We start from the raw sequence: 20467 nt of genomic DNA, 5'->3' as shown, positions 1-20467 counted from the left end.
GAAATAATTAGTTCCAAGAAAATCCTTGCTTTTTCAAATATTTCATGGCTATTTTTACTTTTTAGAGCCATGAAATGTTGATCACATTGTCCGATTGTCATGAAAATTGTCATGCAGACTAATTAGGCCATGAACAATTTTTTTGATTTTCAAACCCAACCTCTAAAACCAATCGGGCTCTTTTTGCTTCCCCCCCACCCACCTGCAAATTTTTACATGTAAATTTGTGGACCACATTGTCCGATTGTTATGAAAATTTACATGCAGTTAATAAGGCCACGACAAACATATTTGGTATTCATACTCAACCTCGTAAAACCACTCATTACACTAATAAGTTGAAACTGGCGTGAGGTGGGGGGGGGTTCGGGGAGGAAAAAGAGCCACCGATCGTTACACCAAAAACCTGAGGCTCGTGTGAGGTGGTGGGGAGGGGGGGTATGGGTGGGACTATGTTTTGTTTAAGCATATTCTATCATAATTCTTTTGATTTGTTCGCCAGTTTATGTTTATTGTTCCGACTTATAAAAAAGTGGCGGAATATTTGTGATCGAGTGGTTTTATTCTCCAGACCATTTTCGATTTTTCAAGTAGCAGTTTTCTTATATCATCCGAATGCGACAAGACTCAGTTTTGTTTTAATTAACTTTCTCATTTGGGTAAAAGAGCAAAAATAGGAAAAATTGCGTCCATAATCTCGTCCCTTTTCATACCGGGGAAACGGTAGAAAAGCAAAAAAAAAACCAAATAGTGCTTTTTCATTTTTAGTGTCATTTTATCTCACGTGCGTTTTTTCTTACTATGGTACAATAATTTTGTTCCTACATACAAATTGTTAAATCTAGATTAACTGGTAGTGTTTGTGGGATATGTGTACTATTATGCCTGAGAAGGCTAAAGTTCACGTTTACTACGGCCCCTACGACTGTCTAGGTTAGTGTAAATACAAAAATATTTTTCCTTTAACCCCCACCAGCAAAATTTTCCTAGTGAATATTTGTTCCCATCATCCGAACGTTACGAAAGTTGGCATGCGAACTAATTAGGCCATGATAAACATATTTGCTCTTCATGTTTAACATTTTAAAACCCCTCGTTACACCATAAAATTGTGATGATTATGTGAGGTAGGGGGGGGGGGGTGAAAGGAAAAAGAGCCATACATACAATTCATACCTCTGGCTAATTATGAACATTTTGATATCCCCATTAAACATCCACTCATCAAGTTGAGGAGGTGGCTCTTGGGCTCTTTTCCAGTCCCCCCCCCCTTCAAATTCAATTTTGAAAAGTCGGCTCTTTTCCAGTTCCCCCCCCCCTTTCAAAATATCGAGTTTTATGTTTGTTTTACGTGTTATTACGTCTAAATGCGTGATGTTACGCTGTAAATTATGAAGAACAAATCTGTTCAGAATTAACGATTTGTTCACCACGCCAAATTTCATTGCATTATGACAACGTTAAATAGATTTTTCAAAATTGAATTCGAAAGGGGGGGGGAAACTGGAAAAGAGCCGAAAAGTCTATTTAACGTTGTCACAATGCAATGAAGTTTGGCGTGGTGAACAAATCGACAATTCTGAACAGATTTGTTCTTTGCATACTTTACAGCGTAACATCACGCATTTAGCCGTAATAACACGTAAAACAAATATAAAACTCGTTATTTTGAAAGGGGGGAACTGGAAAAGAGCCGGCTCTTGTTTATTTTGAAAGGGGGGAACTGGAAAAGAGCCGGCTCTTGTCCCTTTACCCCACCTGCGAATTTTTACAAGTAAAATCATTGTCCGCGATATCCGATTGATTTGACAATCGTATTGACAAACCTGACAAACATTGGCAAACATGACAAACATATTTTGTCTTCATACTTAACTTAGTAAAACCACTAGTTACACCATAAAAGTGGGGGTGGAAGGAAAAAGAGCGGAGGAGCTCATCAGATGAGATAATTGACCGGGTCTCAAGGTCACGTTTTTTTTTGGTTGCTCATTGTTACAAACGTTAGTCATTGGTAAAAGAAACTTCCAGGCTGATCTAGGGTTTTCTCGAGGGGGGTGAAGGATTTCAGATTTTTCAAAAAAAATCCAAAATTTTGTCGACCTTTTTTTAGGTCGACCAAATTGATATTCCGAGCTCTCCCAAATCACTTAAAAACCCTGTTTTGGCCATTTTGTGCGCCATAGGCGAGTTGTAAGCAAAACAGGTCAAAAAAGCGTTTTTAGGCAGTTTTTGGACAAATTTGACCAAAAAATCGTGTATTTTCGTGGCGCGCTTCCTCAAAAATAGTACATAATGTGGGCGAAAGCGTCATTGGAAAATTTTGGAGCCAGCCAGCCAAAACTGGCTTTAAAACTAAACCAAGACACCCTGAGAATATATGTAAGACTTCACAACCTTAACTACGCCTATACAAATTTTTTAAAATTTTAGGGATCTTCCCCCCGAGTCGCCATAACAAGTGCATTCATTGGAGGTAGTTTCGTTTTTATTATTAATTACTTTTTGATGGGTTGCTAGGTTTTGATATCACCAGCTATTTTAAGGAGAACTGATTTTCTTTCCATCTGATCATTTAGAATTTGATCAATTATTACTCAAAAATGGTCGACAAATGATTTTCTTGATTTATTTTGTCTCAATCCGAATTCAAGGCTCTTTTCCAGTCCCCCCTTTGATTTCTTAAGAAATTCAACATATGGAAGTCAATTTAAATTGACTTTTCTCAATATAAACTGCATCAAAACGTGTCAGAATGAGCAAGTGAACAAAATCTTACCATATTTCTTGCATGCAAAACGCCGTGTGAACAATTTTTAAACAGCTTAATTTTGCATTTTTCCGAGGATTTGGGAAACTGGAAAAGAGCCGAACTTAACTCTTGTTTTCCTAAGGAATTTCAACTGATTTGCTGAAAAACATGAATTTGTTTTTTTTGGCATTCAAAAAACATTACGAGGCCAAACTTTGCATTTTGTGGATTGTGATTCCGCAACAAGGTTCTCCTATTTTGTTCTCCTTTTGTTCTTTCAATTTCTGGCTCTTTTTCTTTTTTGGCTCTTTTCCAGTCCCCCTCCCCCCCCCCCCCCTTTGCTTTTTTCTGAAATCTATTGGATGAAAGTCTATTTAAAATGACTTTTGATGTTATAAACTGCAATAAAACGTGTCAGCGTGATCAGGTTAACAAATTTCTACAATTTTTCTAACATGCAAATTGCCGTGTGAACAATTTATGAACAGGTTTGTTTTGTAATCTTACGAGGGGGATGGGAACCTGGAAAAGAGCCTCCTTTTCCCCCACCTGCAATTTTTAGAGTAAAATTTCTGTTCACATTGTCAAATTGTTATCAAATTTGGCATACGGACTTATCAGACCACGACGAACATATTTGGTCTTCATACTCAACTTGTAAAACCACTCGTTACACCATGAATATGGTGCTTATGTGAGCTGGGGGGAAAATGAAAAAAGAGCCCATTTTCTTTGATCGTTCCGAAAAAGTTTTAACATGTTTAAATATTTGTCCCTGGAATCCATGAACATACAGACACGAAAATGTGCGCCTATCCAGTGCACAGTTTGGCGGCTCTTTTCCAGTTCCCCCTTTCAAATTCAATTTTGAAAAGTCTATTTAACGATGTCATAATGCAACGAAACTTGGCGTGCTGAACAAAATCGACAATTCTGAACAGATTTGTTCTTCACAGTTTACAGCGTAACATCACGCATTTAGCCTTAATAACACGTAAAACAAACATAAAACTCGATATTTTAAAAGGGGAAAATGGAAAAGAGCCCGATAAACTATAGAGCATCTTTAGAACATCTAAGCTGAGCATCTATAATTTATAAATGCGATCTTTTTTCTGATGCCCGAAAAGCGAAATGTTTTTGACCTACACAATCAACCTTCGGACGGAGTTCAATCAATTGTTTAAATAGAGTAAATTTTCTTAGCTTTTTTGGGCTCTTTTTCAGTTTCCCCCCTTTCAATTTCAATTTTGAGAAGCTTATTTAACATTGCCATAATGCAATCAAATTTGGCGTGGCGACCAAATCGCCAACTGTGAACAGATTTGTTCTTCATACTTTACAGCGTAACATCACGCATTTAGCCTTAATAAGATGTAAAACAAACATGAATCTCGGTGTTTTGAAAGGAATAAACTGGATAAGAGCCCTTTTTCGGTTTCGCATCGGATGATTTTCGTAGACTTCCTAATTTTTTGACCTTTTTTCAAAATGTTGGTTAAGAAGCAATTTTTCAAGTTGATTTGAAACATTTTTTTAAACAGTGTGGGTTTAATTTTGTTTAAATCTTTCACTGCCCTGGCGGGTATAACAGAAAGTTGTGAATGTTTTCTTTGACTTAAATTTCTTTATTTTTCATTCTAAATCTCTGAAATTTTTTTGATATTTTGTGACACTGAAAAGTTCGAGATAGTGAAGAACTGCTTAAAATAGTTAGTTGTTTGAACTCGTAAAAATTCGTAAAATTATTGCACCTTAAAATAGTTTTTCAATATTCATATTCAATTGTGGATGTGATTGGTTAAGAACCACAAATTAGATTAAAACTTCTCTTTTCAAATCTGGTTCGCCATCAAGTTTCCATTAGATGTTTATTCTGTACATATTCAAATCAAGGGTTTTTCCCATTATTGCCCCCCAGCCTAGTATCAAACATTTTATAGACCCCCCAAACTATACTATTATAGCCGCCACAAAGCTTCTAATTATACTAATGGGCAGCTCAAATAATTGATTTCAATGTTTGCATTTAAGTATGGTTAAATTCTTCAAGTTAATTCAACCATGTGATTACAGATTTGCATCACCAATATGTTTGTGGAACTGACCAATATTTTTTATTATTTCTTCAAATACCACCAATTTTTTGTTTTTGCAATCTTTGCGAAACAAGAATTCCGCCAATTATTTCCCATTTATAGTTTGTGATGTCTGCTATTTTGACTAAATTTATCGGAGCCATAAGAAATCAACTGACAGATGATATAGAATCAACTAGATGAGGTTGAGGTGAGGTTTAGGTGAGGCAGCTTGAATTGATACTCAATCAAAATTCAGTTCAGGAAAAAGAAGTCATCGATATAAATCAACTTAATATCATAATTGAAATATTTCCATTGAAGTAAATCTCAGTATAAATAGTAGTATAAATCAGTACGGATAATGTGTATATAAGTAAAACGTTTGGGGGGGGGGCTCTAATGGGAAAGATTGTGGGGCTGTATTTTACTGGGGGAGCTATAATGAGAAAGACCCCAAATCAATTAAATTTGAATGAAGTACCGTACCGAGGGGGTTGCCCCTCAATTCTGGTTGCCAAATTTATTCAAGATTTTTCCTTTTGGTGATACTTTACGAAATCTATTTTTCGCGGACTAGCCTCGAAATGTTTCTAAAAGCCCCTTCGGAGCCAATATAACTAAATTTGAGGGTATAGCGAGCGCCAATAAAACAAATGGACACATTGTCCTCAACAGGACTGTTGAGGGCTCTTTTCCAGTTTCCCACCCCCTAGAAAATTACAAAGTTAAGCTGTTTCAAAATTGTTCACACGGCTTTTTGCAGGTAAAAGATAATCTAAAAATTTGTTCACTTGTTCACGCTGACACGTTTTAATGCAGTTTATATTGGGAAAGGTCATTTTAAATTGACTTCCATATACTGAATTTCAGAAAAAAAATCAAAGACGGGAAACTGGAGAAGAGCCTTGTTAAGGCCTACTGATAACTCCTCTACGAATTGCCGAAACTCCAATAAAAAACCAACTTTTTGGTCAAAATGTTCCAAAAAGAGCCTAAGCCTGCCTTTTCAGCCTGTTTTTTTTTAAATTGCCTATGGTGCAGAAATTAAGCGATAAAATATGGTCCTTAAAGAATTTTCGGAGAGCACAGAAAGTGAATCGGTCGACTTGAAAAATTAGGTTTTGTTTCAATAAATTTGCAACTGTTTAATCAACCTCTTGTAAATGTTATTAGTTAGTTAAGAGAATATTTATTTTAACATTTGTTACGGTTTTGAAACTACCTGCATATTTCTTTAAAATACCAGGCTTAAGATAAAACTAATCTGTTTTGTGTGTGAGAAACCCTAAAAGGTAAAAAGACTGCTCGCATCAGGGTCGTTGGCCTGATTGTTCCGATTGCTTTTTAAGGTCTAAGAAGCAGTCACATTTTCAAAAAATTAAATGTAATCAAGTAAAATAAAAAAAATTAGATTTTTTTTGTGAAAACCATCCCCTGACACGCCATATGAAGTACAAAGTGGTAGATTTCGCTCCTGGTAACAAATCGATTTTTGCAATCAGCTTTCTTTACGAAAAGTGATCATAGATGAAATATCAGTTTGAGCTCAGGACTGCAATACCTTTCGAATGATATTAAGAAATCCAGTCAAAAAAGGCTACTTAAAAATTGCAAAATTTGTCTGCAGAAAAAAACCATATTAGGAAAAGGAGCTCAACTAGCCGTGCAGCAAAGTACATACGGCCCTATTTTAAACAATCGAAATTTCAAAGGCTGTAAACTGCCATCTTGAATGATAATATCAGTGAGAACGCGCAAAAAATGTTGGAGGCGAGGCTTTTTGAGAACAAAATTTTGAATATTAAATTGATTTCAGGGTGTCATTTGGTATTCAAAACAAAAAAGTTAAACTCGCACATCCTTTTTTTTGCAATAAAGATACTAAGTATAATTTATCCTTTGTCTATTATCCTTAAATTGCAATTTGAAACGACTTCTAAGACGGATTAAATCTCAGCTTACGCGTTAACAGCGCGAAGTTTATCGCGCTTTAATTGTCCTATATTGGCATAATGGCCAAAATGGTAACCTTTAAACCCAAATAACTTTACAAAAATTGATCACAAGTGAAATATGTTTTAAATTTAAACTCAAGAAAACAATACTTTTTGAATGATATTGAAATAGTCCGTCAAAAATTGCAAGATAAAAACCGAAGTTTGTCTGAAGAAAAAAAACCACTCGGGCACAAATATTCTGTAAGCTTCGTTACCGAAATTCGGAACAAAAACAGGCAAAATAATTGCAAACTGGCTTTTTTAAGACTTAGTAGATAATCTAATTATACTGTTCGCTTCATGCATTTACGCATCAGTGTTTTGAATAACTTTATTACTCAGTTTTTTAACACGGGTTAAGTTCAATTGAAAACTTGCTCAAAAAAACTGAAAACTTCTTACTCCGAATTTAAAAGAAAGTAATTGAAAGTTTGTGCATATGGTGATTGTTTGCCAAATTTGAACTTTCAACAAATTAATTTTGTTGGAAGTTTTTTATACAGTCTAAAAATTACTGATGCGCTGAGATCATAATTAATGATTTTTCATCTAACACAACATTTTGGGTAAGGGGTGTGCAAACTGTCTATTGATCAAAACCGAAAATAACAGTTTGTACAAAAAAATAAACATCAATTAAAGTAGCATCAACAACGGTTTGATTCATTCAAGCTTGAAGTATCCTAAATAATTTTCATTTTCGAAAAAAAATTCAACTACTAGGCAGGCGGATTTTGATGCCATTTTGCGGTACTGCATCAACTCGAAATTCGCGGCGGTAACCGGCTTTATGTTTCGTATAAAGTCATGCTCTCTGTTGGTAAGCTCGCAGCACGTTGTTAATAACCTTAACAAAAGATTTTATAAATTCGAGGTTGAAAACAAACCTTGAGAAGATGCAGGCAAACAAAAAAGTTCCAAGATAACCAATAACGCTCTGCAAGTGTCCCTAATTTTTTTGTGTAAAATCTATAGAAACCTGTAATATCTGTCTGCTGTTTTTATGGATGAGAGCGCTCTACCGTGAGAGGAACACAAGTACCATCAAAACATACATGCCCGCCTTAAATGCGTCAATACTTCGCTTCTGATCCAATGCTTCCAAATCCCGTGGTTGCGAAAAAGTGAGATAGCTAAGAAACGCGTCAAAAAATGATGGGACACGAGTTAGAAAATGTTGGAACGCCAACTTTGCAGAAGGCAGTAAAATGTAGGCTCTTCTCGATGAGAAATGTGGACAAGGCAATAACGCGAAAATACAGAAATATGTAGCTTCAGTGAAAGTCGGCAAAAGTCTACGATTGATCGAATTGCAAGCCAAAACCCTTTCGAATGCCAGAGTACCGTAGAACTCAATCCAGGCAAGCAAAACGTGGGCTCTTCATTTCCGCCCTTCCTGTCTGAACTGGATCAATTGAATATGATGAACTAATGCTATTCTTTAGCCTAACAACTGCACCAAAGATCGGATCAGAAAATCACCTGAAGTTGTGGTCGCAGAATCTTACAAAAGCTCATACGAAAACTAAGCTCTATGGATTTAACTGGAGACGCGACCCGCCGAAAATAAGCTAAGCCCCACGGATTTGTTGATCAGCTTTGTCAGCTTTGCGGATCAGTCAGCTTTGCGGATCAGTCGGCTCCCTTCAGCAAAAAAAAACTAAAAAACGCGAAGAGAACAGTCAGTGCTGTAGGTTATCTTTGAGCTGAAGTGAACAATATATCGACTTGAACCTGGAATACAGCCTCATGGGCTAGTTGTTTTCGTCTATGAGTACTGAGTACAAGTCAGACCGCATTTGGCCTAAAGTTTTTTGTAGCCGATCAAGCCAAGGCAAATAAATTTCCGGAACTTCTGTCAGAAACGGACTTGCAACTTGTAACTAACGCGGCTCTGCGAATTGTAACTATCATCGAGAAAAAAAAATCAAATGGAGTTTTCGATTATCAACTTGGGATTTTCATTTTTTCAATCCTTTGTCGGAAGTTAATAATCATAATGAGCCCAAACAATAACGAAGTTAATAATAAAAATTATTAAAATACCTTTCAAAATACCGAGTTTTATCTTTGTTTTACGTGTTATTACGGCTAAATGCGTGATACGCTGTAAAGTATGAAGAACAAATATGTTCAGAATTGTCGATTTGTTCACCACGCCAAATTTTATTTGCATTATGACAACGTTAAATAGACTTTTCAAAACTGAGTTTGAAAGGGGGGGGGGCAACTGGAAAAGAGCCAAATAAGGGTAAAAAAAACCGGCTCGTCAAAAGTTTGAGTTTGAGACGTTAATTTCACATCTCTTGTGATCTTTAAGAAGATGTTTTTACAAAAAGAACGTCCTTTAAATCTATCTGTAGTCGACTCCAATTAACGCCTCAAAATGAAGCTTTTTTTTTAGCTTTTATTCCAACCAGGCTCTTTTGAGTGTTTTCATCAGACATCGGTCAAATTTTCGAACTTGTGTCTTTTATATTTTCTGTGAATACTACAAAAAATGGAAAAAAATATTCTTAGTTCGGTTGAAAACTTAAGATGTTGCAAAACTTTTGAAAGTTGACAAATGGCTTCCGGTCCAAATATGTGTGAGTTGGGAATAAACCGTGTCTATTTTTTCTGACCAGGTTACGTGGCGTTCCGTGAGAGTCGCCTGGACGGGATTCGGACTCTGCTAGAGAAGAATGAACACGAAGTGCACTTCCACAGGATAGAGGACAGAGACCAGGTGCGGGTGATGGTGAATGGCGAGATGGTGTACGAATGCACCATACAGGGACTCGACTTTGGTGAGACCACACTAAAACTCACTCTCTAAGCTCATATTTGCAAACCTTGCTCAAAAACTTTACTAGGTGGTTGAAAGTTTCATAAACTGAACACCAGAAAAAAAACCTTTGCCTCGAAACGGTCATTTTTGGCATCGAAAAAGGCAAAAGTTTCCGCTTTTGACAAAAATAGAAGTTCAACCTATTTTATGTCGACCAAAATAATTTTTTTGTTTTCCTCAAAACTCTGTAGGGCCCTATTTAGTCTATAAAAATATTAGCCATTTTTGAGACTTGGAGCTCAAAAAACGAAGTCTTTTGCGCGTCTTTTTTTCTCAAAATTAAGGCTTGTGGCTTCGAAGGGTCAAAAATGAAGGTCAGAAAAACAGAAATGAAACGGGAGTCGGTGTTGAGTTTCCAGTAAAAGTTATCGCTGAAAAATTGTTAACTCAGTCAATTTTAGCTAAATTGGCCATTTAGCTAAAATTTGCTATAGCCGCTTAAAAACGTACCTATTAATTTTTGGATTGCACCTATCAAGATAGTACTGTACTGTGGTATCACCTGTGGTTCCCGCATCGATCTGCTACTAGTCGCCGCATACTATAGCCGAACAATGTCGCACGCTTTGTATTTTTGCATTTAGATGTAATGCATTTTTAAGGTAAGGTTTAAGCTAATTCCAATCAAATAATTTTTTTGTAAAGTTTTCAATTTTTGACCAAAAACCAGTTAGTGTTGGCTAGTTTGTCATCAATTTTTTGTTTAATTCAGTGTTTTATTAGGATTTGCATGTCATTCAAAATTATTACAAATCATTTTCGAGCTAAACTGGTCGGCGATTTTTGGACAAAGCCGGTTTGAGAATTTCTGACCAAAGCACGACATTTTTGTGAAATTTTCCAGTTTCGTGATGTTCACTCAAAGCTGAAACAAGATTCAGTTTTCGCAAAAATCTAAATTTACTTCAGTGTTTTAGCTAAATTTAAAGCTGAGCTTTCTTCTATTTGAATTTCTTAGTATTGAAGTCCACTGTATGAAGCTTTTTCCAGTACCTGTTTGTGTTTTTTTTGCTGAAAATAGACTTATTGTTCCAAAATTAAAATGAAAAACGTAATAATAATCAATGAGCCGGTTTTTTATTCAGTCAATTTTTAACATTTTAAAAAGCAATTTTGATAATAAATCTCTTATATCATCCTAGAAATTTTGTTAAGCGAAGCTAAAATTTAAAAATTGTTGCCTGTGATCCTTTTTAGGAAAATTATAGGGGTTTGAAGTTTGCTAAATTGGCCAATTTGAGATAATTAACGATCAGAGTTTTGAGCTTATGTTTTGAGAAGGTTCCGATTGCCTTCAATTGGCCTCGAATTGTTTTTTATTATTAGAATATAGGCAAAACTTTGAACTTTTGGCTGATAATTTTCAGTCTTGGATAATAAAATCTGAGTCGTGTTTAGAACAAGACTGCTCGTATATCAAGGCAAAGCTCTGAATGTTTCGACTGTCCTTCAATTCATATCGAATAGTTTTTGGCGAAAGAAAACATTGAAAACATATACATTTTGGACAATATCAAAGTGTAAAATTTGGGTCGTACGAAATTATTACGACCAATTAGGTAGCCTCAATTCAATTGGGAATGATTTTGTTGCGCAGATGAATCGCCACGCAAAAATAATTTGCTTTACGCTCTCAGTATTATGGACAAACTCGTCAAAGCGAGCATAAATTAGTCCAGAAAATGGCCAATTTGGCAATTTTCAAACCCCTAGAACTTTACAAAAATGATCGAAGGTAAAATATCTTATTAAATTTGAGCTCAAGAAGTTGATATATTCATTGGGGATTATAAAAATTTTTGTTGAAAAATATTATCTTGGTCGGCTGAATAAAAAACCAAGCCTAGCACAAGTATTACGTTTTCTTCGAAATTCGGAACAGTTAAGACCAATTAGCTTTTTGCTTCAATCTGGGACGACTTTATAGAAAGGTATTATTCACCACATGTAAAATACAAAAAGAGCAGTATAGACAGACTTGAGGAATAATATTATAGTAGTGTGCACAACCGGCTCGGACCATGCAAATCAAGGGATCGATCTCCCGCGGTAGCGAAGAATTTTGTTTGCAAATTCAATCTAAATGAAAAATTTCAACCCGTGTATAACTTTTCCTCATTTTCATCGAAAAGTAGAACAAAAACTGCCAATAATAAACACAAAATGGGCCGTATAAACTGTCTTTTTTGCACGTTTTTGTTGTAGTTTCTTCGAAGGCCTGATAAATTGCAGATTTTTTGAGGAATCAGCTGAAGTTGCAAAAACTTCCAATGTATGTTGCTAGCTGAAAATAAAACAAAAAATTCGAAGGAAATTGTTTTTCATTTTCAGGCGGAGACGGACTTCTGGATCCAAAGTGCCAAGAAATTCTACGAGCAGTCAATTCGACCTACTGAGAAAAGAAAATATGATACTCTAGTTCATTTAGGTTCTAGAATTATTTTATCTCCAAGTGACAATAGTATAATTTCGCTGAAAATAATTTTTGATTAATTGACCATTCTTGATACATGAATTTACTCTATACTGGCAATAGTTAAGTTAAGAGTTTCATTGAAAATGATAAAAAAGGCAAAACAATTGCCTCAATTTCAAATAGATATTGTTTTTCGAGGCACAAATACTGTTTTGAGATGATTCTTAGTTACTGCTTGATAAAATGGCAACGGTTGGCGTGGCGGATCACTAATTGTTTGGGCCAACTTAGCACTTATTGGCTGTGGATGAACAATCTAATTTTGATTACAGTTTTGGTTTTGTTGAGATTTTTGAGCTGAAACGACAATGTTTAGACATAATTTGGAAAAAAAGCAGCATAAAACTAGACAAAACTGCTTGTATCAGGGCAAATCAGGAGTATCATTGTTCCGACTGCCTTTAACGGTCTATGGAGCAGTAAAAACTTGAAAAAAGTTAAACGTAAAAAAAGTCAAAATTTGATTTTTTTCGCTTAAAAATCAACCCCCCACACGCCGTATAAAGTACAAAGTGATAGATTTCGTTCCTAGTAACAATTCAATTTTAGAAAATAATTTTACCTCAACCAATTTCGAACAATTTCTAAGGCAGTAACCTCCGCTTAGGCGTTGATAGCGCGAAATATATCGCGCGTTAATTGTCCCAAATTGGCCAAAATGGCTATTTTCAAACCCCCATAACTTTTCCAAAAGAATCACAGGTGAAATTTTTTTTCAATTTTCAGCTCAAGACAACAATACTCTTTGAGTGATAAAAAAACTTTCCGTCAAAAATGGCTAGTTAAAAAGTCCAAACTTGTCTGAAGAAAAAACCTCACCCCGAGCACAATTATTCATTTACTTTCGTGCCCTTGCGTGATCAAGTGAGCAGGTTGTTACCCCGGTCGAGGTTGCTCTCTTTTTGTTTCGACTTTCAAAGTCCGTGCTCGAACGAAAAAGAATAATCGAGACTGGGGTTTGGGTCGAGCACAAATTCGAAACAAACCTCGAGCAATATCGAAACATACCTCGAGCAATGTCGAGCAAGTTCGAAAAAAAAATCGAGCCAGGTCAGGCACAGTCGAAACGCACCACTTTTCCCGCGGTGATTCTAAGTCAAAGAGAAAAATTTCTTTCAAATAAAAGGACATTTTTAAATATTTTCTATTCAAATTGCATAACAGTATTGCAAAAGAAGAAGAAAAAAAAACAGCTCAAAAGTAGTTCATCTCTACAAAGCAATTAAATTGCAAATAATTCCAATCTTTACAATCGAAGAAAAAAGTATCAAAATATGTTACCCGAAAAGTAGAAACTATAAATTATAAAGTTTGGATAACTCATTAACTTTGAAAGTAAAAAAAACACCGGAACTTGGTTGATCACGGTCGAAACATGTGGAACCTGATCTAAACTACCTTTTATAATTGGATAAATTGGATATTTTACCACTGTAAAATATTTAATATTAACCAATCATAATCCATCTAACTAACAACCCACTTATTTGTAGGTGCTGAAATTACTTGTAATTTCAGCACCAGAGAGATTTGAATTTAACTTAGAAATTGGTTGCCTCTCCAAGAGAACTTCAGCAGCCGCAATAAAACAGTATGCCCTAGATCTATTGAGCCTAGCAGAGACTAGTTAAACACCCTGAGACTAGTAAGTATAAGAGTAAGATTAGGATCGGTATTAGACTAAGAAGTTGCACGAATCTATCCGGCCGAAAATAAGATAGCGTGACGAGCAGACGGTGTACCCTATCCGAAATTACTCTATGAGTTAACCACATCAGTCCTAACTCATCTGGTGCGACCATAAGTCTCAAATAAGACCTAAATAGTTTAGAACTAACCAAATATAGATTAGAAATTAGACAAAACATTTTCAAAATGTTACACGATAATAATTTAATTGAAATGTCTCTACGACTCAATAGATCAGAGCCGATATTCCGAACGATACCAGAACTACCCGGAATTGGAAGAAGACCTCGGACAAGAGACGATATACGACTAAGTAGAAACTTACCATTTAAGCAAAAGCCAACACAAACTTTTGTATTTAGAATCTTATTAGCAATGAATTTAGATTTTCATTTGCAAACATAAAATTTTGAGATAAATCTTCATGATCATTTCAGGCGCTAAACAAAATTATTAATGTAAAAAAAAGATTGATAAAAAGATCTCAAATCGTTTTCTTAATTTCTGCAGTATTATATAAAACATATTTGAAAAAAAAATTTATTGAAAATGAAAATAAAAATTAGTAGCATGACAATAAATCGTTAGTAATCATAAATCATCCTTTGTCCCAGCTTCATCACCTAAACATAACAGCAATCATAAGCTCACTAACATCATTGAAGAACTAAATCTTTTTCTTAAATAAATTTAAACCATTTTAAACTTAAATTCACTTAATTTTAAAAATCAGATCATCAAGGCTTATCCTTGGATCTTAATAAAATTTCTATTTCACTAAATTTAAAACCTGATGATCAAGGCTTATCCTTGGATCAAAAAGAACAATGTTGTTCTCCCCCACCCACTTAGAAAGTATATAACGACCTCAAACGTCGATTCACTATCCAACCCTTCCAAAAGACCCAGGACTAATAGAAATTTTTCAATAAAACTAACCATTCAAATTAAGATAAACAGTGAAGAACTTCGATTATTCATCCTTCACTTGAACCCTCCTCTCACCAGACCCAGGATAGATCTTAGACTTAGAAAATTTAAAATAGTATCTAACGAACTACTTGTGTTCTAATTATAACTGAACCTTGTGGATCGATTTACTATTCTCCAACCCTTGAATACAATCACTACCCCTAAGTAAGATTAAGTAGGTTAACACCTTAGCTTAGACTAGCCACGAGAAAGTAAAAAATCATTCTTCGGAATCTATATACTTTTCTCTCCAACCCTGAACAAAAAGACCCAGGTTAAGCTAACCAAAAAATCGTAAGGACTAACAGTCTAAGGAAATAGAAATAACTAACAACTTCTTGCATCCCTCATCCTAAACCTTATGTCATTCAAAAATTTAGGAAATAAACAAACAATCGTTTTACACAACTGTGAAATTGATAACAAAAATACGATCTTGTAATCACACCTCATACACAAACAGTTGGATACATTAGAACAAAACGACAAACAATAAAAAGGAAAATTTTAAACAAACAAAGACAAATCACACGAAAAAGATTTTCATAAAATAGAAACGCATTTTCTGAGTCAGAAGCCAGCAGTTTAGACGAACTATACAAATTAAAAGAATCAATAGATAAAAATTATCCCATCCATGATCAATTATATTTTTCCGACTCAGAAACAACTTCAAATTCATCAAAAAGAGGAAAAAGAAGAAGAAAAAGGCAATACAAACACAAACCAGTACACTTGTATAATTGGAATCAACCAATTTGACACATCGATAGTTATATATTAACAGTCATCAAACGAAAAAATGAGCCACACTGAAAGTGACGATAGTCCAGATGACGAAGCAGTTTTTCCCTTTCTTATAGATTCACTCGATGATAGAGGACAACACGATTTTTGCAAGAATTTACTCGTTTGAACCAGGAACCATTCCATGCAAAGCAGAATTTGCAGATGTAAAAATTAAAAGACAAATTATTGACAATTATTTAAAAGACATATGTAATCTAACACAACAATATGTAATCTACGCCATAGAATTCAGCACACCAAATACAGCCCATCGTAAATATGTAATTCAAACAGACGATATTGAATTAGAATTTTCAAAAGTGTTCATATAGTATATCAAAAGCATACGATATCATAATTCACAAAGAGCAAACTCCGTCTTCACTAACGAAGTTTTTGCAATAATATATAGTTATATATCTATGTTAGAAAAAAAAGAATTTCAAAGTATATCACCAACTGAAACATCCAGACATACAAAAGTACGAAATGAAATCACAATATTTTCAACATTTTTACATATAATTACAGAAAATTTCACTAAAGATGATGTTTCACAACACACTAAACATGATTTACAAAAGATTTTAGCATGGTTTTTAATAGATTATTTCACCCACAATTTAGATTTAATTTCACAAGCAAGGAAAAATTTCAGACCTCAAAATACAAAAGACGACACTGCTCTTTCAGAACAATCAGACTACGTTTGAGACCCTGAATGGTCTCATCCTACATTTCTAAATATCCCACAAGCTATTTCAAGTCAAGCAATAAGTACAATATTTTATCACAGGGATTATGTAAAAGTAATACCATTAACCATTGATGCAACACCACTGAACTATAATACATTTTTACCTGATACACGAAAAAACAGTTTAAATTCGACCTTCATACATAATGAAAACCTTAATGGAACTAGAAATCTTACACAACAAGATATTCAAACACCATCACACTTCATAAATGAAGAAATCGTCCAAACAACAACACCTACACAACAAAGTATTTCACCAATACACCCTAATTTGACAACACCAAGAAATACAAATACGTCACTAATACAGGTAACCTTACAACCAACCTTTAAACCTTCGATTGCTCCAAAATATTCACATATGGATTATCAAACTTATAGATCAATGACAATACCGTCAAAAACACGAAAAACATTCACAAGAAACACCTTTGCAGAACACAATTATATTTATTCTCACAAACCAAGAACAAATCAACCTCCCCGAAAAAACACACAAAATTTAAATCTCGTATGTTCCCATTATTGGAATCTCCCGAAAACATCGACCAATTCAGTAAATTTTCCAGATAATCCACAACCTACACAGGATTATACTGAAAATTACCCATTCTTTCAACAAAATAAAAATAACCAACATACACCATAATACAAACTATTTAGCATTCGATGAAGATGATTATCACCAACCAGATATTTTTGCACCATACACTAAAGAATATCGGACACAAAGACCACGACAAACTCAACCATCCCAAAATATGAAATTTTACCCACAAAACCCAATAGATATACAAAACCCACAACAAACGCATATACAAAATCCCTTTAATACACAATCTTTTCAACCAATACAACCACAAAATCCAATGTCAATGCATTCTTATCAACCAACTCAAATGCAAAATGAAATCGCTTCCATATTACCTTCAGCAACACGAAATAACAAAAAATCAACTTTCAAATTTTTCACAAATGCCAAATGCCGCAGAATCACTACAGATGACAATGAATCCATACCTCATGGGTAGATCATCAATAACATCCAATAAACCACTGATGGTATTCACAGGAACAGACCCTGAATATTCTGTAGAAGATTATTTAAATGCAGTAACAGCAAATTGAATTTTAAATATGGGACCCGAACTAATTAATACGCCACTACATCAAAATTGGATTCATAGACGCACAGCACTAATACAAACAACCCTAGATGGCGCAGCTCAAAAATGGTTTTCAGTATTACCCATAGAAATAAAATCAGACTGGAAAAGATTCACACAAGAATTTTCAAAAATGTTTGACTCTGAAAGAAACAAACAACACCAAAGAGTTTTATGTAATGAAATTCGCAGATTACCAAATGAAACAATCAAACAATTAGCAGTACGTATCAAAACACTAGTTCGAAAAGCATATTCACTTAATACACATGACTATAAAAACACAAAAATGACAGAAATTCTAATGATGACCTTAACACCTCAATTAAGGAAAATAGCGATAAAAAAGAGAGCATCTCATCCTTCCTCAATTCGAGAACCAGACTTAGATTTTCGAAAACTAGTAGATAAATTAGAACAAGCAGAAATCACAATGAAACTCGAAGAAACAGAAAATCTAAAACTACAATATGTTAATCGAATTGAAACAAACACTACACATATAAATAACATACAGGAATCAGACACATACCTGATTGAAAAAATCACTGAAATACTAGATATCTACGAAAACATCCAAACTTTAAAGGCAAACAAACCATCTTTCAAAAAATGGTGTAATTATTGCCGACGATACGGACACAGTATTTCCGAATGTAGACAAAAACAACAAGACAATCAGAATAAACCTCAAAAGCATAAAGAACCAAATAAATCGTTCTATCAATACATGAAAAAAGATCAAAATCTACCAAACAAAAATATATATAGTAATAACAGTTCAGGAAAACCACTTCCGAATAACACCAATTACACAAGGAATCAATCACCATATAACTCAAGTTATAGAGGAAGATCACCAGAACGAAGAAATACACGAAATTCTTCACAAAAAAGATATAATCGATCGAATAGCCAAAACAACCAAAATAACTATTCACGATCAAATTCTAATACAACACAATTTGTTTCTGGATCCAGTTCCCATTCAAACCCAAGGATTAGACACTAATCCAATAATCAATCACAAAACTCATCATACAACAGAAATAGAAACTATTCACATAATAGAATTAGAAGTTATTCAAACAATCGAAATCAGATTTACCCGAACAATCGATCAAGAAATATTTCATATAATAGATCAAACTATCACAGATCAAATGATAATTATCAAAACAGATCACAATATAATTCACAAAATCGAATTTCAAGCTACAATAATCGGTATAGAAATTATTTCCAGTCACCACATAGGAATAATAACCATTATCATGATTCTAAACATCGATACAGAAGTAACACACCAAAACATCAAAGACACATTAATCAAGTGCAAACAATTGAAGAAACAACATCAGACCCCCCAGGTATTGATGACACAGGAAGTAACGAATTACAACTAAATCATATAAATTGTGAATCGTCAGATACAGAAAGAGATACAGATAATACCATCTCTGTAAATATGATAACAGTCAAAAACGACTACGAACCTATAAAATATGAACAACTTTTTACATCACATATATATGAAAATCAATTGGAACTCCTTCACAACTATTATATTGGACGCAGTCATACTACACAAACTACACAAGAAGTAAACGAAATTAACACGGTAATTGAACCCGATAAAAAAGATGAAACACAATGCTCAAATACGAAACATATTTATCAAAATATACAGAAAAAACAACCCAGAGAAAAATTTGGACAATTCCATTTCTCTTAGAAAGCCCAAGAAACAAATAATTTCAACCACCAGATCTTGAAATTGATATTTTAATTGATTCAAGAGCAGAATCAAATAAAATTAATATTCCCACATGGTATGAAATCAAAACATTACATCTAAAACTAATGCCTCTTGCAACCTCTAGTAAACTAGCAACAGCACAAGGATCAACATTAGTAAATTATGGTAAAATCCAATTATTCCTTCTCCCCACGAGAACTATGGAACAAAATAAAACTTTAAACAAACCGTTTAAACAAATATTTCATTTTACTGATATTAAGCACAATATCATTGGCATATCTTTTGTATCTAAATATATACCAACAATCAACATCTTAAATAGTAAAATACTAATCAAAGATAAGTACACAAAAACAAGAAATACAGCCCTAACATTCTTCCAAAGAATAAACAAACAACCACCATTCTTCTCAAAAGTTTACCCAATTTACAATCAACAACAGAAACACCTGAAACCACTATCAGGAAATATATATAATTTTTCATTAAACAAGTTCACCAGTATGATAAAAGTCAAAATAAACAACAACTTTTTGTGTCAGATTTCGATTCTAACCTGTTTACAAATTTTTCAAAATCTTGATCTCATCTATCAAATATTTGAAAAACACGAATTCCGGCATTATTTCGTTACACGTATATAACAATACACCATATCAAGTAACATTACCCTTAGAACTTTTAGGATATTGTGAAACAAATGCTACAATTTCACCTATAAATGAAGTAGCCTACCGCGTTAATAATATACTCCAATTATTAGATATTTGCCAATCCACAATTCTTGACGAAGAATTATCCATAAATAATATAATAAGTAATGAAAAAAGAAACACAGATTACTTCACAAAAACACCATATTTTAAACCAACTTTCAATTTAACAAATTACACAAAAGAACAACAAAATTTTTAACAATGTTTAATTTTGAACATTCACAAATTACACATACCGAATTTGATAAATTAGCAAAGCAACTGTTAAAATACTCAACAGTCTATGCAACATCAAAATTTGACGTTGGAGAAACCAGTTCATCACTACATCTCCCGTTGAAACCCGACGCAGTTTTCAAAAAACAAAGAGCCAGTAAAGTACCAATTCATTTACACGACAAAGTAAATAGATTACTTGATATTTTAGAACAATACAAAATTATCTCACCAGTAAAAAAAGAAGAACAACCAAGAGGT

General features: G+C 34.0%; 2 protein-coding genes across 3 annotated transcripts in view; both read left to right on the top strand.

Annotated features, from left to right (window-relative positions):
- The first annotated feature begins 775 nt into the window (after positions 1-775).
- LOC134840054 (UPF0728 protein-like) lies at positions 776-12169 on the top strand. Its single transcript, XM_063855697.1, has 3 exons — positions 776-933; positions 9458-9619; positions 11992-12169. Exons 1-3 carry the CDS (start codon positions 870-872, stop codon positions 12054-12056), a joined length of 291 nt encoding a protein of 96 aa, XP_063711767.1. The 5' UTR covers positions 776-869; the 3' UTR covers positions 12057-12169.
- Positions 11405-20467, top strand: part of LOC134840053 (uncharacterized) — a 465338-nt gene continuing 456275 nt past the window's right edge. For both annotated transcript variants that reach the window (XM_063855696.1, XM_063855695.1), the window contains exon 1: positions 11405-11414. The gene's annotated coding sequence lies outside the window, so the exon portion shown is untranslated. The remainder of the gene's footprint in view (positions 11415-20467) is intronic.

This window comes from Symsagittifera roscoffensis, chromosome 2, assembly GCF_963678635.1.
Source record: "Symsagittifera roscoffensis chromosome 2, txSymRosc1.1, whole genome shotgun sequence".
In the NCBI taxonomy this organism is placed as follows: domain Eukaryota; kingdom Metazoa; phylum Xenacoelomorpha; order Acoela; family Convolutidae; genus Symsagittifera; species Symsagittifera roscoffensis.
This window is presented reverse-complemented; position numbering and strand designations above follow the sequence as displayed.